The sequence below is a fragment of the Pleurodeles waltl genome, chromosome 3_1 (genome assembly GCF_031143425.1).
Source record: "Pleurodeles waltl isolate 20211129_DDA chromosome 3_1, aPleWal1.hap1.20221129, whole genome shotgun sequence".
Classification (NCBI taxonomy): Eukaryota; Metazoa; Chordata; class Amphibia; order Caudata; family Salamandridae; genus Pleurodeles; species Pleurodeles waltl.
The window spans coordinates 1,722,274,338-1,722,298,920 of record NC_090440.1 but is presented as its reverse complement, the minus strand read 5'-3'; the positions used below and the strand labels follow the sequence as shown (position 1 = coordinate 1,722,298,920).

At 41.9% G+C, this 24,583-nt stretch overlaps 1 protein-coding gene across 1 annotated transcript in view; it reads right to left on the bottom strand.

Moving 5' to 3' along the window:
* ABCA12 (ATP binding cassette subfamily A member 12) overlaps positions 1-24,583 on the bottom strand; it is a 507,999-nt gene that overhangs the window by 42,136 nt on the left and 441,280 nt on the right. The window contains exons 47-51 of the mRNA XM_069225635.1: positions 17,421-17,592; positions 15,686-15,939; positions 14,660-14,873; positions 12,863-12,972; positions 9,718-9,868 (exon numbers count right to left, since the gene is read on the bottom strand). Coding sequence (XP_069081736.1) covers positions 9,718-9,868; positions 12,863-12,972; positions 14,660-14,873; positions 15,686-15,939; positions 17,421-17,592 — 901 coding nt within the window. The remainder of the gene's footprint in view (positions 1-9,717; positions 9,869-12,862; positions 12,973-14,659; positions 14,874-15,685; positions 15,940-17,420; positions 17,593-24,583) is intronic.

Here is a 24,583-nt window from a genome sequence, read left to right as displayed (position 1 = left end):
CCCACTTTCTAAAAGTGCCATTTGAAATCTTACAATTTAAAAACTAACCACCAAAATGTGTATTTTTAATTTGTGAGTTCAGAGACCCCAAACACCAAATGTCTACCTGCTCCCAATGGGAAATTACACTTAAAATATATTTCAAGGTAATCCTCATGTTACCCCATGGGAGAGATAGGCCTTGCAATAGGAAAACTGAATGCAGAAGTATTTCACTATTAGGACATGTAAATCACTCCAGTACATGTCCTACCTTTTAAATACACTGCACCCTAACCATTGGGCTGCCTTGGGCCTACCTTAGGGGTGACTTGCATGTAGTAAAACAGGAAGGTTTGGGCCTGGCATGTGGGTACACTTCCCAGGTCGAACTGAAAGTTAAAAGATCACCCACAGAGACAGCGTGGGGAGGTCTGAGACATGATTACAGGGCTACTCATGTGGGTGGCACAATCAGTGCTGCAGACCCACTAGTGTTTTTTTATTTACAGGCCCAGTGCACACACTGTGCACTGTACTAGGGACTTATTAGTAAAACTGTTGTGATCCAATTAAGGCTGAGACTCCAGGTAGGCATTGAAAACAGGTTTATTTCACAATATGTGAAGAAGTACACAGAGCCACCTCCCAAGCGAGCTCCAGCCTCTCCAACCGCCTTCCCCACTCCGTACATTCCACATTCCTTCCCCACGAGGCCCACATTCCATTGCCCGCATTCTACCCACGAGCCCCCACATTCCATGTAAAACCCACGAGCCCTACATCAAAATACTAAACACAACATACCATCTCCCCCCCCCTTTTTTTTTTTTTAAACTAAAAAGAAACAACAAAAAAACATAAAAACAAAGACTACATAATAGGAACACAAGGATACCAAAACGAAGAACAAGGAACATCCAGGACTAAAAGACATTACTGATCAGGTCTTAGTTTCCATGGTAAGAATTTTTCCCGCGAAGACCTGCGTGGAAAATTCTCCTCAACATTCGAGGTAGACCATAGAGAATTCAAACCACGCAAGTTCTGAACACGTGACATGGAACTCTCACTCTTGTAGCCATCACGGTCATTACACTCCCTTGACTCTGAACCCTCGACAAGTTTTACAACTTTGGATATATTCCACCATCGCCCATCTTCCACCATAATAGCACTCCCACACACTTTCTTCACCCTGACGGGGTCACTGAAAATATCATCACCTTTTTTAGCAGACACCTTATTCTTAATTCGCACTAAATCTCCAGGACAAACAATATACAATTTGGTTGCTTTAATAGCATCATATCTTCTTTTCATGCGTTCTTGACCTGACTTCACCCTTTCCCACTCAACCACTCTTTTCCCTTCACATAATCCCTTAGATTTTAAAGAATTAGCTAACCATGAAGGAAAAAGAACGGATGTAGCTTCGCGACCCCTTAGAGCTTCAAAAGGAGACACATTGGTTAATGAATGAGGTGTGGAACGATAAACCCACAACATGGTGCTCACCGCTTCAATTATGTCATAATTGTTGCGTCTAGCCCATTTGATGCAATCACTGACCACCCTATTCATTCTTTCGACTAAACCATTAGTTTGGGGATGGAATAGTGAACTTTTCAAATGCTTAACACCAGATTGTTTTAAGAAATTCTCCATTTCAAAATTAACAAACTGTACCCCATTATCAGAAATAATGGTTTCCGGAAAACCTTCTCTCATAAAAATCTCTTTAAGAAAGTTAACAGCATTAGATGCTGATGGAGCAGCATAAAAACAAACCTCTGGCCATCTACTGTGATAATCCATAAGAACAAACACATATCTTAAATTGTGGGGAAGAAAATTAAATGGTCCAATCATATCTATCCCCACCTTAGACCATGGCCTTACAGGAATCTCAATGGGGTGCAAAGGTGGAGTACATGTTTTCAATCCCTTTTCTGCAGAATTACATATCAGACACCTCTTGACCACAAGATCAACTTCTTTGTCCATAGATGGCCACCAATAACTCTCCCTCAGCCTTCTTTTCGTCATTGTCGCACCAAAATGTCCATCATGTGCTAAATTTAAAAGACCCGAACGTAAATCATGGGGAGGGACACACCTCTCACCTCTCAATAATACACCATCTTCCAAAGAGATTTCATTTGCTACTTTACAAAAAGGTTGCAATGGTAAGGGAACATTCTTTTCTCTCGGCCACCCATTAATCACAAACTCACTAACCTGGGCCAAAATGGGATCTTTCATAAAGGCTTCCTCCCAGTCAGATTTGTTGTATGCTTTAGACTGTGGGAGGTCGACAGATGCAACAAAACAATCCTCCCTATCACCCTCAGAATCAAAATCATCTAGTCCATCCATGGGTAATCTAGAAAGAAAATCCACTCTCACATTAAGCTTCCCAGGCAAAAACTTGACCTCCATGTTATATTGCAACAACTTAGTGGTGAGACGGGCAATACGTGGGGTAGTATAATTAGTTTTATCCCCACTAAGAATGTAAAGTAAAGGTTTATGATCTGTCACAATGACAAACCTTCTGCCCCATATATAACTCCTAAACTTTTCACTTGCCCAGACACAGGCCAACAATTCCTTTTCAATAGTTAATTTCAGCTTCCCTCAGAACTCTAGAAGCATAACTAACTGTGGCTTCACCCTGTTCAGTGTCTTGAACTAGAATCGCACAAACCATACTTGCTAGCATCAACCATGATCTTACACATTAATGCCGGATCATAAGGACGTAGTGCTTTAGCATCAGTCATCTCAGATTTTATCAATTCAAAAGTATCCTGACAAGACTTGTCCAAGCTGAATTCAACACATTTTTTCAACATGTTGGACAAACATTTCATCTTCAATGCATAATTAGGGATGAATCTAGAATAAAATTCACACAATCCAACAAAGGAACATAACTCATCCTTATTCTTAGGAGGAGGACAATGGCGAACGGCATCCACCAAACCAGGTCTTGGTTTGATTCCTTCCGATGAAATCACATGCCCCAGAAATTCTATTTCTTTTTTCCAAAATTCACACTTGTCCTCTTTAACGACCACCCCATTCTCTTCGAAAATCTGTAATACCATCTTAAGCACAGTATTATGATCAAGCAACTGTTTGGCAAAAATCAGTACATCATCCTGAAACACCAGTACACCATCTATATCTTTGAGCAAATGCTTCATAATACGTTGAAAAACCGAAGCAGCCGAAGCAAGACCGAAAGGCATTAGACGAAATTGGAAAGTACCAAAAGGTGTGTTGAAAGCTGTTAGATGTTTGGACTCATCTTCAAGAACAACCTGGTGGTAAGCCGAAGCCAAGTCAATTTTGGAAAACCAAACTGCACCACTGAGTTTCTCAAGTAAATCATTAATCCCAGGCAATGGGAAGGAGTCTACCCAAATCTCTTTGTTGAGACTTCTTAAATCAACACATAAGCGGATATCCCCATTGCGTTTGCGAGCAACCACAATGGGAGATAACCATAGACTAGATTCAACCGGCTCAATTGCACCAGACACCTGTAATTTCTCCAACTCAGATTTAAGATCCTCCCTCAAACTAAATGGGATTGCTCTCAACTTGTGTTTTATGGGAATAGCATCATCTTTGATTTTAATGGAATGCTTAAAACCTCTTATACATCCCAATATTTTTTTAAATACATTTGGGAACATCACATGGAGAGTGGACAAATCCATGTCACAATGGTCTCTAACAACCATCACTTGCTCATTAGTTCCTGGTCTCAAAACCATACCAAAGAGACCTTGGTGAAACCAACCTAAAATATTGAGGCCTTTGAGAGCAACATAGACCTTCCCACGAATCTTGCGCCCCTTGAACTCCATAACATCCTCAATAAAGCCTTCCAGCTCAATCCTCCTTCCTTCGTAGGAAACCGGAGCTCTATCGGGTGGAAACACTTCCCTGGGACCCCACGTCTTCTTAAACAGATCTAAAGTTATCAATGTAATGCGTGCACCTGAATCTACTAGCAGATGGAGTGTCTTGCCCCCCACACGAATGTCTACATACCGGTCCACACATTCTTCAACATCCTTGGAAAGGGTTTGTTCATCAGAGACAACTACAATCATGTCACGGAATTCATTCTCCAAACAATGACTAGACACATCACTAGAATCAACCACAGCACTAATTTTGACATTCTTATCACTCTTTGTACTCTGACATACTCTAGCAAAGTGACCCGTCCGGCCGCATTTGTGGCATACAACATTCTTAGCAGGACAACCCTTAGAGTCTTTTGTATGTGGTGAAAGAGCTCTCCAACCCCAGCGCCGGAAACAACGACATCACCCCCTCACAAGACCTCTGCGACTCACTCGCCTCGTTCTTTCACCGCAAGATCGCCGAGATACACAACAGCTTCGGCACACAGACCACGCACCCAACCACCAAACCGACGCCCCCCAACACCACCCTCCGCGCCTGGACCCCGGTCAGCACCGAAGACACCATCCATACGATGAACACCATCCATTCCGGATCACCAACCGACCCATGCCCCCACCACGTCTTCAACAAGGCCGACTCCGTCATCGCACCCCATCTCCGGGACATCATCAATTGCTCCTTCAACACCGCCACCTACCCGGAGAGCTGGAAGCATGCCGAACTCAGCGCCCTCCTGAAGAAACCATCAGCAGACCCCACCGACCTCAAGAACTACCGCCCCATCTCGCTCCTCCCGTTTCCTGCCAAAGTCATCGAGAAGACCGTCAACAGACAGCTGGCCGCCTTCCTCGAGACTAATGGATCCCTCGACCACTCACAGTCCGGCTTCCGAGCCAACCACAGCACCGAGACCGCCCTCATCGCAGCCACTGACGACATCCGAGCCCTGCTCGACAACGGGGAAACAGCGGCCCTCATCCTCCTGGACCTCTCCGCAGCGTTCAACACTGTCTGCCACCGCACCCTAGTGCAGCGCCTCAGCAACATCGGAATTCAAGAGAAGGCACTAGAGTGGATCATCTCGTTCCTCACCGGAAGAACCCAGAGAGTCCGCCTCCCCCGTTCAGATCCGAGGCCACCGAAGTCATCTGCGGCGTACCACAAGGATCATCACTCAGCCCCACCCTCTTCAACGTCTACATGAGCCCCCTCGCAGCCATCGCACGCCATCACAACCTAAACATCATCTCCTACGCCGACGACACCTAGCTGATCCTCTCCCTCACCAACAACCCAGCCACCGCCAGAACCAACCTGCACGAAGGGATGAAAGACGTAGCCGAGTGGATGATGAACAGCCGCCTGAAACTGAACTCAGACAAGACGGAAGTCCTCATCCTTGGATCATCACTCTCTGCCTGGGACGACTCCTGGTGGCCCCCTGCCCTGGGCAGCGCATCCAAACCAACGGACCACGCACGCAACCTGGGCTTCATCCTGTACTCCTCCCTCTCGATGACCAGACAAGTCAACGCCGTCTCATCATCATGCTTCAACATCCTACGCATGCTCCGAAAGATCTTCCGATGGATCCCCACCGAAACCAGGAAGACGGTCACCCAGGCACTCGTCACCAGCCGACTGGACTACGGTAACACCCTCTACACCGGAACCACGACCAAACTACAGAAAAGACTCCAACGCATCCAGAACGCCTCCGCACGCCTCATCCTCAACATCCCCCGACACAGCCACATCTCCGGACACCTGAGAGACTTGCACTGGCTCCCCGTCAGCAAGAGAATCACGTTCCGCCTCCTCACCCATGCACACAAGGCCCTCCACGACCTGGGCCCCAGGTACCTCAACAACCGCCTGACCTTCTACACTCCCACCCGCCAGCTACGATCGACCAGCCACGCCCTCGCCACTGTGCCACGCATTAGAAAAGCCACCATGGGAGGAAGATCCTTCTCCTACCTGGCAGCCAAGACTTGGAACTCTCTCCCCATCCACCTCCGCCTGACCCAAGACCACCTCTCCTTCAGGAAGCAACTCAAGACCTGGCTGTTTGAGCAGTAGCGGTCCCCCCTCCCCCAGCGCCTTGAGACCCTCCGGGTGAGTAGCGCGCTATACAAATTTCTTGATTGATTGATTGATTGAATTGCCACATCTAAAACAAATATTACTGCGTTTGAAAAATAGATTATTAGATGGTTTGAGTTCTTTACGCGAAGAGACGACATTGACGCTAACTTTCTCCTCTTCTTTGCGCTGATAGGAAAGTTCCTTAAGAGAAGCTTGAGCAAGTTCAATACTCTTTGCCTGTTTTATTACATCCTCGAGCGAGGGATCTCCCATTGTCAGTAGTCTTTGTTGGATGTGTTTGTCAAAACAATTGCCTATAAGTTGATCCCTGATCAATTGATCACGAAAAGCTCCAAAATGACATTGTGCACACAATTTACGAAGCGTACTGACAAACTCATCAATGGATTCACTTTGTAGCTGGACCCTCTTAAAGAATTTGTGGCGTAGTACGACCAGGCTAGGTTGTTTGTCAAATCTCAAGACAAGTTTTTTTTACAGTCTCCTGATATTCCTCCAAATCCTCTGCTTCCAAAGCTTAAATACCAGGAAGATGTTTTAAAGTCTCTCGCCCCTCAAATCCCAGTGAATGAAGCAATAAAACCTTTTTCCTCTCAGGTCTAAAACGTGAAGCACCAATGGCACCTAAATAAGTTTCAAACGCATCAAACCACTGAGACCAAGACACGGGTGGTTCACCGGGTGTATCAAGAAAAGGAGGAGGGGCAGAAACGGACTGCATAATAATAACTAAAGTCTATCCAGAAATGATATTAATGTCTGAAAAAATAAATAGGACAGAAAAATTGTGTTTGATAACCTGAGCAAGAAAAGAAAGGTCGTAAAAAGAAATCAGAAAAATTGAAAAACACCATGTATCACCAACACGAACAAGGTACTGGAGTAGTTGGAAAAGATGAGTCCACACGTTGGCACAGCAACCAGCGTTACACCATCGTATTGGGATAAAAGGCGTCAGTAGTTACGGTACGCGTTGGTTGCTATGCATGCGCGCCTTGGACGCGCTTGAGCGTGAGGCGAAATGTAGACAGTTACTATGGTACGCTTCGTTGCTAGCGTACCGAGTGCAAATGTGCGTCTTGCTCACGCACAAGTGAAAGGGGTGCTGGCCAGTGCGCGCGGACAACACGAAGATCTGAAGCAGCGCATGTGCGATACACAGTCAAACTTCAGTGGAGACCGAAATCGAAATTTTCCGTCAGAAATTGAAAAGTGGCATCTAAAGAGGTCTCACCATAACTGAAGAGGAAAAAAAAACATCCATTGAGTCGCGTTCACTTCCTGACACCAGTGCGTAGGTTCAGAGGTGGCTCACAGCTCGTCGCCAGAATTATGTTGTGATCCAATTAAGGCTGGGACTCCAGGTAGGCGTTGAAAACAGGTTTATTTCACAATATGTCAAGAAGTACACAGAGCCACCTCCCAAGCGAGCTCCAGCCTCTCCAACCGCCTTCCCCACTCCGTACATTCCACATTCCTTCTCCACGAGGCCCACATTCCATTGCCCGCATTCTACCCACGAGCCCCCACATTCCATGTAAAACCCACGAGCCCTACATCAAAATACTAAACACAACAAAAACAAATATGCCAATCATGGATAAACTAATCACTAATACCGTTTTAGACAGAAAACACCTGTACTTTAGCACTGGTCAGCAGTGGTAAAGTGCACCGAGCCCTAAAGCTAGCAAAAAAAAAGAAATTCAGCACAGGATCAAAACAGGAAGTCACAAGCCAAAAAGGCAGGGGAAAACACGCCAAGAGCTGACAGGTCTAACAATTAGCAACTGAAACTACTTGGGTTGAAAGAACTCAAATGACTCTTTTCTCAACTATTTGTGAAAGACAGGATAAAGGACGAGTTGCTTCCTTCTCAGTGTCCTACTTTATTTTCTCAATCATTGATTTAGTGCTGTTAATTAAACATTAAGCATTTATTACGTGAAAGATCACAAAAGAAGGAAGTCTTGTGGAAGCCATTCTTGTTGTACTACAGTGTCTTCATTTGGTCAATCTAATGTTTCAGTGTTCAAGAATAACCTATGTACATAACGCCGGCTAGTGTCCCTTTGGGGTAGAATGAAAAAGTACAATGCCATATGGTTGGGTTGTATCTATATTCAGGAGATGGCAGACTTATGATTCAGATTTGTCCAAAATTACCTTAAGAAATGTAGGAAGAACACAATTATCTACTGTGAAAGAGAAAAAAATATGAGTGTGTTGGTTTCATTATATTGGATCTTCTATGCATACTGTTGCCAATCTTTAATTTTAATTTTACCAATTACATTGAGAATGGAAGAAGGAAATGCAAGGTATTATTCGATAGTGGTACCTCTAAAATGTTCATTGATGTGCACAGGGCCATTAATAATAATATTCCCAAATAGAGTTTAAAAGACTCCTGAAGTGACTCAAACTGTTGATGGATTTTCTTTAATGTCAGGGCAAGTACAGGCCATTAGGGGCCAGTAGGGGGTCCTCTATCATTCGCAGGTCTCTTTGGAGATCATATTGGAGTGCTCTCCTTTAACATTATTACCTCTCTTAATTATGATTTAATATTTGGAATTTTGTCTTGAACAACACATAATCCCTGTCTCAACTGATTTACTAGAACAATATCTTTGTAATCTCAGTGTTGTCATGATTATTGCTATAGTTCAAGTTATTGGCCAACAAATAATGATTACGTATCCTACATGAAATTTAATAGGGAATGACCTGTCACTTCAGTGCCATGCTTTTTCTTCAATTGTTTTCCAAGCGTACTGTCTGATCATTTTCCCCCTCACAAAGTATGATTGCACCATAGCAACTGAACCTGGTACTAATGTTCCTTTTGGATGCATTTATTTCTTGTAGGAAAAACAACAGGAGATACTGAAGGGGCATTTGCAGGATAATTTGCAAAGTGGGTTAATTGTTTTATTTTCCTCACAAGCTATGGCACAGTTGTGTTTTGATCTTTGATTACCTGTTGATTAGAAAAGTTTAAATAAAACAAGGGCATTGGAATGTTGGGAGTTTCATTGAAGACAATGGAGTAGCTCCGGGCTTACAATGGTTGGTATAAGCATTCTGTTCCAACATTCCAAATTTATTTTGTCTTCCTGTTTCTCCCTTTTTAGTTCAAAACATTCTACCCTCAGTGGTTGGAATGTTCTAGTAGCCGTATTGCCCTTCTTCCTAAAGCTATACCGGTTGTTAAAGGCTCTCTCCCTCGTTATAGGTAGGCCTGTGTGGAGTTTTTAATTCCGCTGGAGGAATTTGGGGAATTTAGTAACTCTGCATTATTCTTGTATTGCAGAATTACTTATAAATTCTGCCACTCCGCTGACGGAATTAATTTACAGTGGTTGTTTTTTAAAAGAGAGCTGGAAGAAGGGGCAACCCCGCTATGTTTAAAAATCAATACAGATTAAAGTTTAGTTCCCACTCTGTTTAGAGATCACTGAAGTGCATACCCCTTCGGCGCCCCTACATACTCTGCAGTAGTAACCGCAGAGTATGTAACGGTGCCGAAAGGTATGCACTGCAGAGTAATTTGCAGCAGTTTCTAAAGTTTAGAAACCAGTGCATACCACTTGGCAATGGCACACTTACATACACTGCAGTAATCACAAATATAATCACAAAGTGTTTCCACATCCCACCTGTGGCTATGCTTACCACTCTGATGCGCTTCTCGGGTATCCCATGTATCCTGGCATAGTAATACAAGTGTTCCTCTCCTGTAAGCAGGTCATCAAGGGCATCCTCCTGAGGGCAGTATCCAAACGCCGACCAATCAGCATTGCAGTCAAGGACATGCACCAGGTTTCTGTATCACAAATAGGGAATATCTCAGTCCAATCTAAAGCAGCATCTCTACTCAGAATGCATAGCTAAATAGTTAAATTCAGTGAGCTCAGTCATCAACTTACGCCATTATTTGTGTATCAGTTTCATAATTCAGATAGTGAGTGGCCCAATAGCAATCATAGAGTAGAGACAGTGCAAACGTGATTTAAAAAAAGTTGTAAATCTATCTAAGCCATTATTAATTGCTTTAGTCATATTCAATTCCATTGTTTTTAACACTTCTGAGCCATCGCCACCTGGGACCAGCTGTTTATAGGTCTGCTTTTGTCGTGCCGAAAAATAGACAGCCCAGTCTGGACTGACAATCCACATACTAACTGAATAAGAAGAGAAGCAAGCCTAGAAATGATTCAGCTATCTTGGGCATCATTAGTGAGGGGAGTCGTGAGACCCCTTGACACAGCAAACATGGAAAGCTCATCTGGGCATAACCGCACTACTGCAGGAAATACACTTAGTGCCAAACTTTGGAAGGAAATCATTGTATCATTCTCAAAGACTGGAAATTACTCTGGGCACATTCCATTCCATTGTGTTTTAGCTTGAGACTATGTATGTTGCATCCTTGCAATTTTTATCTGATATGTCACTTGTTGCACATTGACATTTCCCGTCCACCATCGGGTTGGATTGAAAGTCAACGTTTTTCTATTCTTACCAAGACAGGTTGATCCTTCAGGCCTCGGGAAAATAGTAAAACCTATGGGTCTCAGTATCCATTGCTTTAAAAGCGACTTAGCACTTTCTGGCATCTTTTCTTGGGATATATCTGCTCAACAAATCCTGAAATCACATCATGTAACCTGGAGCAAAAAAGGAGCCATGCCTAATTTGAACCTAGGATTCGCGTGCACGATACTTACACTTATATGTAATTTGTAATACTTTTATAATTAGAGATTCCTTTCAATATGTGTCAGTGCTCATGAAGAAGACGGACAGTCACGAAATATTGGAACAATTGAATAGTGTATCGGCTCACACAAATCTGATGCATTAGATAAAGCAAATAACAAGAATGATCACGTTTGCACATGTTCCTGAGTCCAACTAGTCTGCATGGTTATATAGAAGGTAAAGGTCGGCCTACTATACCTTACACAAATTAGAGTCTTTATGATGTGTATGGCTTCTATTTGAACCCGTTAGAGTGAACAATGATTTTAAATCCAGCTATTCGCGTCTGGAATGACGTCTACTTTCACTTTTCCATATTCTGAGAATCCTTCCTTGCCTGGAACAGTTTTTGGAGCTTTTTACAGCAGACAAAGTGTCAAGTACAATCGTTGACTATGTTAGGTTGATTACAAATGGTGGCCAAGGGCCAAATGTGCAAAGTTATTTTGTGGATGCAAAGTGTGAAATTTGTCTTTTGTGATTGCAAAATGGCCTTGTTGCATGTTGTATCCCTATTTTGCGAGTCGGTATCCTGTTACCGACTTGCAAGATAGGGATTGTGATTCGCTATTAGGAAGGGGCATTCTAAGGGCATCCCTTCCGAATAAGGACTCACAGGCCCATGTAGGATTGTTTTGTGACCGTGAATATGGTTGCAAAACAATCACAGTTACCACCAATTTCGATTCGAAAATAGAAAGGGGTCCTGAAGGGACCTCTTACCTTTTGTAAATGGGGGTGTCAACATTTTTTCAGAGCAGGCAGTGGCCCCACGGACGACTGCCTACTCAGAAAAAAGTAAACTGAAACGTTTCATTTTTATTTTTTGGAATGCATCTCGTTTTCCTTCAGAGAAAACGGGCTGCATTTAAAAAAAATGCTTTATTTAAAAAGCAATCATAGACATAGTGGTCTGCTGACATCTGCAGGCCACCATCCCTGTGAGTCTGTCCATTCACAAACTGGTGTCAATTTGTGACCTGCCTCATGAATATTGATGAGGCAGGTCCCTTGCGACCCATTTGCGAATCGCAAACAATGTGCTTGACACTGTTGTACATTTTGTTTTGCGACTTGCAAAAACTGTTTGCACATTTGGCCCCAAGTGTAATGAAAGACTGGATCAATAACTGGTTGCATATTGTGCACCGACCCTTTGCAGCCAGTCTTTACTTACTTTTGTGCTGTGATTATGTACTAATAAGTAGCAGTAAGTCACAGAATTACCTATCTAATGAATATTAATTAAGCAGGTTGTTATTTGTGACCCACTATGATCAGCTACAAACACAGGTTTGGTGGCTTACAAGCAACAGCAACATCCTTGTTCCATGTTCTTTAAAAAAGTGCTGATGCTAAAAAAGTTTCTCCTTTGGGAAAACATTGGGTGGGACAGGCAGTGGTGGTCCACTCTTCCCTGAAGGCTGCTGATGTGGTTCACTAGGAGGCTGGTGTACCAAGGGTGCACTTTTCCCATTGCAAATCAGTTGACACCCCAGTCCTGGTCACAAACAATTGGTATTTGATTCAGCAATAAGTAAATGTGTGTGTGTGTGGGGAGGGGAGGCGGGTGGCTACATTTTCATGCCTCTCTTATGTGCAATTAGGAACAAATCGCAAGCGTTCTTTCATAAGTCACAACTAATTTTTGGACTTTTAAATTAGCAAAGAAAAGACCTTTCTCAATCAAATACCTTTTGATTTCGCAACTGGGCTTTGTCTATGTCTAATGGTGCCCTTGTTGAGTTACATATTGTTGTCATTGTCATCTTCTTGCTTGGCAAACAACTAGGTCATAAGGTTCACAAAGGCTAAGTTCTCATTACAGGTTTGTCAGAATAGGGTGGGATATGTGCCACACCTGGTAATTACCATTATCACATCGTTCATCATTCCAATCTCTGTGCCAACTCCTACTGGCACAGGACCGGGCGTTATCCCTTATAAGAGCCATAGACGGGTGAAGTAGCACACTGCACAATGGTCATATATGTTGAAACACCCTACTTACACAATCTAAACCATTTCTGAATGTTCACTAATTAATTATTCATACCCAAATCGATCCTGGATTTGTATTTGCCCACTGGAAGGTGCAATGTCTCCGGTGAGCATCTTAAAGGTGGTTGTCTTGCCAGCTCCATTCACTCCCAGAAGGCCAAAACACTAAAGGAAAAGCATGACAAATCATAAACATCTCCAGAGGGTATACTGCATTCCAGTTTTCCTTTCTAGAATAACACGAGAAATCCAAATGAAAAGACTAGAGGTCAGTGGAGTTGGAGGCGCAGAGAGCATTGGCTAATTTGCACTATGCACTTTTTGAAACGTTGATGTGGCAAGCCCATGCTTATAGATATTACTGTAATATTTGTTTTTCATCCATGTAAGTACATGTCTGCATTCAATGAAAAAAACTACATAAACATTGGAAAAAGTCACATGATAGGTTATGCTGCAGGAGTGTGAGGGCCTGAGAAGGAAGGGAGGGCTGGAAATCATTAAATACGTTAATGCATGAGGTTCCTTTATGAGAAGACTGTTAGCAATTAGATTGTAGGAGATGAATATGATGACTGTGAACTGGGGTGGTATTTCTATTCTCTTTTAACCCTAAAAGATGTTTGTTCGGCAAAACATATGTCCAGATGAGCTGTCAAATCATGTCATAGCCTTGTGAGAGGATCATCCACTTGCCAAAGGTGCCAAGTGGGGGCTCATTTATATTAGCACAACTATGTGTAACTATGTGTGAGGTCATAATCTATTTCACCATCATCAGCTAATGGCTAATTGCATTATTACCTCAAGGTGGTCAGAGGTATATTACAGACCAGGATTAGATCTGTAGATCAGCACACTAATTTGGGAGCTTCCAAAACACTCTATCAGCTCTCTTGGAGGGGGTCTCAGAGGCCCATGTTCAAGATAATACCCTCCGACCCCTCCGTCTGCCAGCAGATACATTTTCAGAAGCACTCTAGTCAGAGCCCCAAAGGGAAATAGTCTGGCACGCAGGGAAGCAGAACGCCAGCCTGACTTTCTTGCCCAGCAGGATGGAGAAGGGATGCTTTTGTAATCTCTCCCTATCTAGAATCTGCCATTTGGTGAGTGCTATTTCTTATGCAATCAGGGCCCAAAAGAAGTCCTAGCTTCTAGCAACTAGGCAAGATTTATGCAATGAGACCCCATCAGAGAAATTTATCCTTCTTGGTTGGGCTGGGAATTACTATTCAATAGTGTTGCTGAGGCTTGTTATAATCTGCACTACAGATCTTTGCTCTCTGACTTATGCCCACATGGATCGACGTGAGATACACTCCGAGTGTGATTCACAAAGAGCCTCTGGAATTGTGGCCGAATCTGCGCACGCTTGGCAGAATCTCCACACTGCAGTTTCTCAATGCAGAGCCTCCGCCACAACTGTCGAGGCTCTTTCCAAGTTGGACCCTCAGCATTTTATTTTGTTTATGGAATTCAACATTGCTGTATGACGATGTATTTGTGCTGTACGTCATGTCACAAATTGTAATGTATTGTCAAGACTAATGACAAGCTGATGCAACTGTAAAGCCAGCACCTTAATTTTATTCCTAGAAACGTGGATATCAATTTCATCCAAGTCATGACTGGCCCTGCTCTGGTTTTGCTCATGCAAATGACTGTCAACCTTCGCTATGAACAAACGTGCACTTTCTTTTTAACACTCATAACTTCTAGTTTTTTCGTATTCTTTTTTAATAGAAAGAAAGGAATTTTGTCTAAAGAAAAAAAAAGATTGTTCCTTTATCCCACAGTTTGTTCAAGGAGTCAAACCCCCATGAGATGCAAAGGGAGCATAACTTGTCCTCACCTCTCCTGCCCGGATGCCAACGCTCATATTGTTCACTGCCACCACATTCTTTTTGACCTGGTGGTAGATCTTGGTGAGGCCGTGGAGTTGAAGCAGATCTGTATCCCCTCTCCCAGACTCTACTCGATCCCTCTCTGCTTTCACGTCTACATCTTCTTCAACTGTGTTCCTCACAGGCTGCGATCCAATACCAAACCTATCTTTCACAAAAAACCTGCAGAGAAGAGTAATATTAAACCTGATGTTGATCCATACTTATGTGATTAAAACAGGTTTGTCTGTTTTGTATCTTTTCCTCTTTTTTTCCTTTGATTTGAAAATGGCCATCCTACCTTCAACAAAATCTTTTATAAACAGACATTGTCGGGTTTGAACAAACCATTGATAGGACAGACCATGTACTCAAACTCAGCATTATTGTTCTCCTTTTTTACATTTTTCAGAAAAAATTGTTTAGATTGATTCTGTTAAGCAGATGATAAGCTCCTTAATATTTCTCTATTCTATGCATAGTAAGGCAACGTGCATAATCTGTTCAGACCCACTTATTCAATAATGCCATTCACCCAAGTTCCTAGTTGTTCCAGGTTATGTTTTAGAAAGAGCTTCTTCTGTTAAATCCCTCAATTAATCCCTTATTGATGTACTTCTATGCCTACTATCCTTATAAAGGTATACTCAGTTTAGGGTCATTGGCTTACTGCAATAGCATTGGAGACTTCACAAGCAATCAAAGGCGTGGCGTAAACTACAGAAATACGACGTAACAGGGCCACCACATTCTTCATGAGAATGTTGAGTGATGAACCCGTTTAAGATACGCCATACAATTCTCCCATGAATCTGACTGCAGCAGGGGCTCAGCAGCACTGAATTAGTTGAAGGCATCCACTGAAATCAATAAAATAGTGGGGGTGCCCAGAGGTAGTAGGTAACTTTCACCAACAGTGCTCAAAGGCAACAGTGAACTTGTCACAATATTGACCCACCCATACCCACCAAAACATAGACACACACGATACCTACTTGATGTTCTGATACAAGGTATTGTTGATCAGCAACCGAAGGACAAAGAAAAACACTCCTTGGAACATCAGGGCAACAAACATCCAGCCGAGTATGTCCATGGCAAAGACATTGATGGGATAGCTGTAGCCAAAGGCCTGGTAGTAATCAACAATTTGCTGTTGCTGTGATAGCTTGATCAAACCGAAGCCAAAGCAGAACTGGGGAAAGATCTTGAAAATGCCTTGCAGAACGAGGGAGACATTTCCAAGGTTCTGTCGGGGAGGGGGGTGAGACAAAAAAACATAACATCTTTCAGTGATTAATGGTACTGGTCCTAGAACAGAACTTATCCTTCACAAAAACACAATAATATTTATTAGGTGAAGGTCCTTACTAATCACATTGCTAATGTGAAAACCAGCTTTCATGGTCTGCCCCTCCACACATCCACATGGACAGAAAAGGGCACTAGTTTCCCCCTTACTACACAAAAAAGATCAGGTAACTAAAAACAACATACCCCTCTGCAGTACTTAATTTGATCAACAATAAGTGCCAGGGCCATTCTAGTCAGGAGTACACTGTGGCTTGCACCACTCATTGCCAAAGGTCAGCACTACCAATGACAATTCAGACTTTTTATACATTAAAAAAGTATAATACCTGACACCTAAGCTATTCTTTCATTCTTTGGGTGACAGGTATTAATGATTTTTAATGTAAATAGAATAATTAAACAACTGTTGTTATCTTCAAGAAGTGCCACCATGTGGCTGGTTGTCACAAGTGCCAGTGTTGATAAATACTGGTGCTGAGCACCAGAAACCACTGGCTCAAATTAAGCAATATCCCTCTCTCCACCAATTTGCAGGCACCTAAGAGAACACCTAAATACAGCTTTGAAAAGACTTTTGTTCTTAAGTGGATAGCTCGAAGGCTCCATCCTCGATCATGTTACTCCACTTTCTTTACTATTTTTCTATCATGTCATGATGTACTTGATCTCCCTCCCTCAATTTTCCTCTTTTTGTACAAATATACTCCTATCTTTTGATTATTTATGCGGGTATACTTTAAGATGGCTTTAGCAAATAGATCATACCTGCACACATATTATTTAGAAAAATTATTAGCTATAAAATATACTAACACTGACCCAATTTTTGTCAACTTTAGTAGGGGCACTTCTCCTCTTTGTTTGGAGTAGACCATCCATTTAATTCTAATATACAGCCTTTGAGAAGATGACAAGGTTGACAGTGCTGAGACTAGATTCTATCCTGGTGTGGAAATATCAGTACTTTGTCGAATTATCTTCCTAAATTATACAGTTTATTTAGCAGCACCTAATTCCAACGATGGATTATCCATTTCCAAGAGTCTGGAGAAGCTCTCCCAACAGGCTACGAAGTAAAACACCCACTGGTCTGTCTACTTCTGAGTCTCCCACCAACATTTACACCAATTTGACATTAATGAGAGAAAACTAAGAGCTTATAGCAATCCTGCAACATACTTTGACATCTGGACCATGTGAAAAACAAACAGAGTCCAGGCAGAGCTCAAATCTACATGTCAAAGGGAGAATTGTAGAGTCTAAACTTAATCAGTAAATAGGAAACTTAAAAAATTTAAACAGCCCTGTGGGTCACATACAACAGTAAAGAAAACATCATGACTTGCCCTGTTACAGGCCTTTCAGCATATTATGATCCACAGACTACAGTAGGTAGCATTCGATTGATTGTCTTACCTGGATAAGTGTTTCGTTCCCTGTTTTGTCTTGGGCAAGGACCTCAACAACAGTAGCTGATATGATGGTGTTTATGCCAATAAACAAATTGATGCAGACGAAAACTATGAAAGCCATGCCCAGGTTCTTGAAGGTTCCTGCAAGCAGGTACATCCATGTGAATGTTGCAAACCTATCGAGCAGAAAAAAACACAGATGCCGCTTATAACTTCAAGGTGGCTGCATCACGTGTGTTCTGACTGAAGGATAGTGTCTTTGGTTTATGTTTTCTAACATAGCATACCAAGGCAATTGTTGCAAATGCTGAGCATTTACCATTCCTCATCTGTACATCTTGCAACAAAGATTTATAAGGATGTCCTCTGTGGCAATGAACTCTGCTTCAACTTTGCATTAGAAGCTGTTCTTGTAGTTAATAGCTAATGCTTCTCGTAATAGTCGAAGTTAAATTATTCCAACGAGTTTTAAATCATTATCCTTTACAGTTAGTTATTCATGTCACTTGTCATTTTTTGCTCTTTACTTTCTTCTACATACAGCTATATTAGATTGTGCTCTAGCATCCTGCATCCTAACAGCCATGTCTTTATTTTTGCTCAAGGCTGCTCTGCCTACGTCTGCCATTTGTTCCCTCATTCACTGCCAATCTCCATTAAAGTACATTTTGGGCTAACAAATGTATGGACATTTTCATGAGCTCCTTGCACTGCATGTTTTGTGAGACAATGGCGGCGGAAACCTTGAACTCATATCGATGAGGCCACCAAAGCCATTTTGCATGGCTTTGAATCGCATCATAGATATGGAGTAAGGCAAGGCAGCGCAAATTGCTACATTGTCTTACTCTGCACAAGGGGTGGCATCCCATGGGTGTTGCGGTGTGTGTTCCCATGTAACACCCATGGATTTTGACGCATCCCCAGATTTACAAGAACTTCTAAACCTGGGAATACGCCTACACCTTACGCCTCCCGAAGGTACGTGCAACATGGAGAAATACCTTTATTTCTCCTCGTTTTTTCACCTTTCTACGTGTGCTGCATTCTGCAGCGTATACAGAAAGAGGAGAAAGCCTCCTAGAATTGTTTTTGTGCAGGAAGGTGTCCCTTCCTGCACAAAAACAATCCTGCCTACAATGCAAACACCCTTGCACCATGATGCAGGAGTGCCTGTGATGCTGCTAGGCTGCCAAAACGGCGCCAGCACACTGAGAATGGATAGGAATGCACCATGGGCCAGATGTAGCAAAGGATTTGCGCGTCGCAAACGGCGAAAATCGCCGTTTGCGAGGCGCAAATGCCTCTTTGCTATGCAGAAATGCACATTGCGAGTCGGGACCGACTCGCAATATGCATTTCAGAATCGCAAATAGGAAGGGGTGTTCCCTTCCTATTTGCGATTCGGAGTGGAATGCAATACCATTTGCGACTGCATGTGCGGTCGCAAAGGGTATCGCAGTTACCATCCACTTCAAGTGGATGGTAACCCACTCGCAAATTGGAAGGGGTCCCCATGGGACCCCTTCCACTTTGTGAATGGACCCAAAATTATTTTTTCAGGGCAGGTAGTGGTCCAAGGGACCACTACCTGCCCTGAAAAAATACCGAAACTAAAGGTTTTTTTTTTTTTTTTAAGTGCAGCTCGTTTTCCTTTAAGGAAAACGGGCTACACTTAAAAAAAAAAAAAAACTGCTTTATTGAGAAAGCAGTCACGAACATGGAGGTCTGCTGACGACAGCAGGCCTCCATGTTTGTGAGTGCCTAGACTTGCTATGGGGCCGCAATTTGCGACCCACCTCATTAATATTAATGAGGTGGGTGATTGCGACCCCATAGCGAGTTGCAGACGGTGTCTGAGACACCGTTCTGCATTGGAAATTGCGACTTGCAATTTGCGAGTCGCTCCCACTCGCAAATTGCAAGTCGCAATTTCCAAATTTGCTACATCTGGCCCTTCATTGCTTAAATGTGGCACATTCCTGCACTTTCCCTTTGACGCAGGGCAGAGCAGCAAGGTGACCTGTGTCAAAAGCCCATAAATATTAAGCAACAAAATTGGTCCACAAGCTGATCCTGATCCTAAACCATAATATGCATACAGCATACAGTTATTTCGGCCACTTCAAAGCTATTAAGAATCCTGCAGAGGAGGAAGGCTATGGAAAAGGGGATAAAGGTAAGGTCTGGGGAGCATTCGACATGTACTGTTTTGAGTTGCAGGCGATGAAATGGGTATTAGAGAAGTTAGAGTGCAAGTAAAGAAGGGGAAGGTCAGTGGGCCTGAGTGGAAGAATGAAAGTTAATGCTTTCTAAGCGCAAACATGGCACACTTCTAAAAGCTCGTGCTGCTGCAGAATCATAGTAGAGTAGTCTTCAAAATATACAGGCACTGGCAGCTGGCCTCAAGGATGTACCTCTTTATTTATTTTTTACATTTAAATAGCAGCCCTTGGTCTAACAGATACCAGGGTACTTTACAAAGAACAATGTAAACCAAAATAAGAGATCCATCAAGAAGGAGAAGTGGATTAGCTGGGTTGTACACCGGGTTAAGTACAATGTTGAGACTCTTTGGAGACAGTAGGGCCTCTATGTTCACTTTTAGTTTAGCAACTGTCTGAAGAGATGGGACATGAGTGAGATATTAAATCTGGTGAGCAGTGTCCGTTTTCTGAGTCTGTAGGGAAGTGAGCGCCAGGCAAAGATTGCGGCACCAGAGATGTGTTGCTTTGGTCTGCAGAGTTTTTGAATTTGCGCACTTTAAAGGGAAGTGTTGGTTCAGACTTAAGGTAGCTGAAATCCAATCTGGATTGGCACAGACTTCCTTATGTGACGGCAGCAGGCCATTTGTAACACCGGTGAGCACAATGTACCCTCTAGGTTAACAAGGATGTATGCCAAATATGCCTTTTAACGTCACATATTGATATGAGATTCAGATCATGCAATTTTCTATATTTTGTTGACACTTCAATATTTTACTGAAATGCCAGAAAGCCATCAGTGGCAATTTTTCCTTTATGATTCCAATAAGTAAATTGGCCAAACTTGTTAGACTAGATTATTGAATTGTATTTAAAGTATCGTCACTTTTCGGTGTGGCCAATTGTGGTGAAGGTTATGAGCAAAAAAAAAAGATGTAAAATATTCCTGGCAGTTAGAGACGCCAGAAAAAGCAACAACGGTTCGGTATTGCTAAGACAAAAGACAAAACTCTTTTCAAATGAGAGAATAAGCAAAAGAAAGAAAAAAACGAAGTACTTTTTTGGAGACAAATATTAGCTGTAAGTAGTGGTTTACACTCACAAAATGAAATGGTAATATAATCAGAAGAAGAGAATCTTGACCTCAGCAAAATCTAACCTACGATAAATTGTTATAAAGTAGGTTTCAGATCATTGTAAATTGTGACTATGGCACCAGTCAGAGAGAGACCGCAAATTGGTGCTTGTTTTCTAAACAAAGTCATACATTAGAAGAAACAAATGAAGAACAATGATGTGAACATAAGCTAACAAAGGGAAATATTAATATTCTCTCACTTTCATCATTTCAAGAAGGTAACAAAGCTCCTTGCGATATACTCTTTAAAAAGTTCTGAACGGAAAGAAATTAAAAATGAGACAAAAGAGAAAATCAGCAGCACAATAGTAAAGAAAATGTAAAAATCATATACAAGAAAGAATGAGTTGTGGAAGGCATACTAAGTAAAGAGACTAATGGCCTGTAAAACGCATCAACGCAGGAAGAAGGGAACACGTGCCATTACTAGTCTTTCCACGTAAAAAGGATCTCAGACTCCTAACTTCATATGCACATTGTCTGTTATTAGGAATTCCAGAGCCACCATTATGGCACTACAAATCTTCTTAAAGTAAAAGTTTTCAGGATATATTGATATCAGTTTTGGTTGCTGCAAGGTACCAATTAGCCATTATTTTCCAATGTAGCAACCGTAGTGGGTACTCTGTGGTACATCTTCCTGTAAGAGTTACGAAATGTCTAGCTCATTCCTTTAAGCCAACTGTCTGCTGATTTAGCTCCAGTACTTCATGGCCCCAGTAAACAGGATGGAAATCAGTTGTGTGGAGATTTTCATACTATGACAGATCCTCAACACCTGCACTTTTATTTGTCAGATGCACCTGTTGGTGCCAAATTTGTAAAGATCTTAACAAACCCTTTGTTTTTCAAGTACAGGATCACATCCTAGTCTGCCCCAACTGCTATAGCTTTCACTATGTGGCCCTAAATATTCTCTTTCTAAGGGTCTACTCAAAAGCAATCCTTAACGGTGCTGCTTTACAATAAAGCTTTATAGTAGGATGTGCAAAGCCCCTTTTATACATTGACACCATTAGTATTTTCTTAGATACTCTCTCTTTCCTCTAAGAAGGATTTTAAGTATATTGTTTGTTTCTGCTTTGTCGGTACTTTCACAAGCAATGCCTAAAAATGAAACACAAACTCAGATAAACATTCCAAATAAGGTCATTCTTTACCAATCAGAATATACGATGTCAGTTGCATTTCAGATGGCTTGGTTGTTATGGTGTCTTGTACCGGGCTGAAAGGAAATTTACTGAGATTGTCCTACTAATATTCGAGCATTGATTTCCCATATATAGGGCCAATTCAAATGAGGTGAGGAGTCTAAGCACATTTCCATCTTTTCTTCTGTATTTTAGACTAGCTGAAACCGACTTGAAGTTCTGATTCTTTCTGAAATGTGTCTAACTCCAGCAAATGTCCCCATAAGCGAGCTGAAGTTTTGTTTGATCACCTAATGCATTCTGATTGGTGTTTTGCTTTGTTTAAAAAAAATAAACAATGATTTGTAGGTGTAAAGTTCAACTTTGGGAACAGTGACCATGTTCACCTGGAGTGAGGTGGTCATCTTTAAGAGATTGCCCCAGTCTCGTCCCATATTTGAAGACATAGATGTGAATACATATAGTGATCTTCAAAGGTGGCCTCATCTGTTGCATTTATTTGTATATTTTTGATAGATATCAAAACTTAGGCAAAGGTCCTAGTCTGGATATCCCTCAGGTGCTAAATGTGCTTTACAAATCCACATAACATAACACAACAAAGTTGAATCAACTTCCCACATGTGCGTTATTTATTTTCAATCTTTAATCTTCTACAAATTGGACCAATGCTACAAACATAAGCAAAACTAAAATCCACCAGAGCAACCCATAGACCCAGATGGGATGGCTAACCATTATAACCATGCCCATCAAAGTATCATTACAAATGGAGATAATTAGGTTATACAATTAATATATCATTTCAACAATAAGGCCCAGATTTAAGAGGGCGTAGCGCCTCCTTGCGTCACATTAGTGTAATTTTTTTTTTAACGCTAATGTGGCCCAACAAGGCCAAAATTACAGCGCCATATTTACAGAGTGGCGCAGTTCATGCATTGTGCCACTATGTAACCCCTTGCACCACATTATGCCAGTGCCAGGCATAATGTATGCACGGAGCGCATTCCCCTGTTAGGGCAACTGCACCATTTTTTGCTGCTACTTTTAATGCCTGCACAGAGCAGGCGTTAAAAGGGGGCACACCCTTGTTTTCAATGGGCACCTATGTACTGTGCAGGATAGGCACCAAAGTTTAGCACTAATCCTACACAGTACATCGATAGCGCAAAATATTTCAACACTATTGCCCCAACCTTGGGTCATGGTGCGCCGTATATTAAATCCGTGGCGGTGGGGGGGGGGGGGGGCACTAAGGGGCGCATGAAAAGTGTTGCTGCATTCGATACAGCACCACTTTTCTTAAATCAGGCCCTAAATGTTTAGATAAGCATGTATGCACACATGAGGTCCGAGAATTACTTGTTTGTGGATTATTTTCATTATATATTGAAAAAGATATAGACAAATCGGTTAACAGATATATATGTTCAGTGTGCAAATGTGAAAACATAAAGCTCTCAGTAAGACAACAAGCCAGAAAACGTAATCAAAAAAGGAAACATTTTTACGACGACAGGACATCATATGCATCACATTCAATAAAGTACAGGTGATACATAGGATGATAGTAAGCATCAATCTTTAAAATACCAATGTAGCCTCATTAGTGTCGACGGCATTACTTTCGACCCGTGTGTAATTTAATAGGTCATCATCGGGACACGAAAAAGTCTGTCATAGCGTTTTTGGAAAAACAAATATATACAAAGACGCTTATAAGAATGAAAGACAGAAGAAAGAGGGTATCATTATTTGCATACGTTGGAAGCTTATAAAGGAATTCAAATTCTAAAAAAGCCAAACCACGAGATTGTTTTATCATCATGAGATGGCCAGCCATGCCACACACAGGCCCTATTTATGAATGACCTCTTAATTCCGATTTGGCAGGTAACAACAGTAATGTGATTTGTGGCAACACTCCAGATATGTTTATTTTCACCCTGAGATTTTGGTTGCCAAAAGCAGCCAAATCTCCAGGTGAATGTCTGAGCCCCAATGGGGAGAGACTGGTGGTATTGGACTGGAACTACTGATTTTCCTGGTGGTACCTCATTTCTCAGGGGACCCTCTGATTACCTCCGGTTAATAAAATCGGTTCGGTGTGTGCCCACCGTTACCTCCAGTATTAGTAAATTTGAGCAGGGGACGAGGGGACATAGATGCATGGAATGAACTGAATTGATTCGGGAAAGAAAGTTGGAAATCTTGCATTTAGAAATAAAATGATCAAAAACGAGTTTGAATCTTTCAGCTTACATTGCGTAAAATACTGTGTGATAAAACGAAACAGTTTACAATAGTGATTGCAAATGACTAGTATTTCGACTGAAATCAGTGAGATACACGTATTGACACTATTACTGCATTATTCATGCTGTGGTCACTGCAACGATTCAGACAATAAAAGGTTGAATACTGACATCTAGCGGATACGAACAATATAAGCCGGAAAAAGGTATATCTGACACAAATTATGATCTAAAATTGAAAAATAAACCCTCATGCTCATATCATAGATTAACTTGACCGAACAAGTTGGGATTTGTTATTATAACACAGTCAAACGCACGAAAATATAACTGGCTAATGCAATGTTTGGTGCAATAAACCGCACAGGTTAAAAAGCATATGTTTATTAAAGGGTTTTCGTATCGTGTAATAC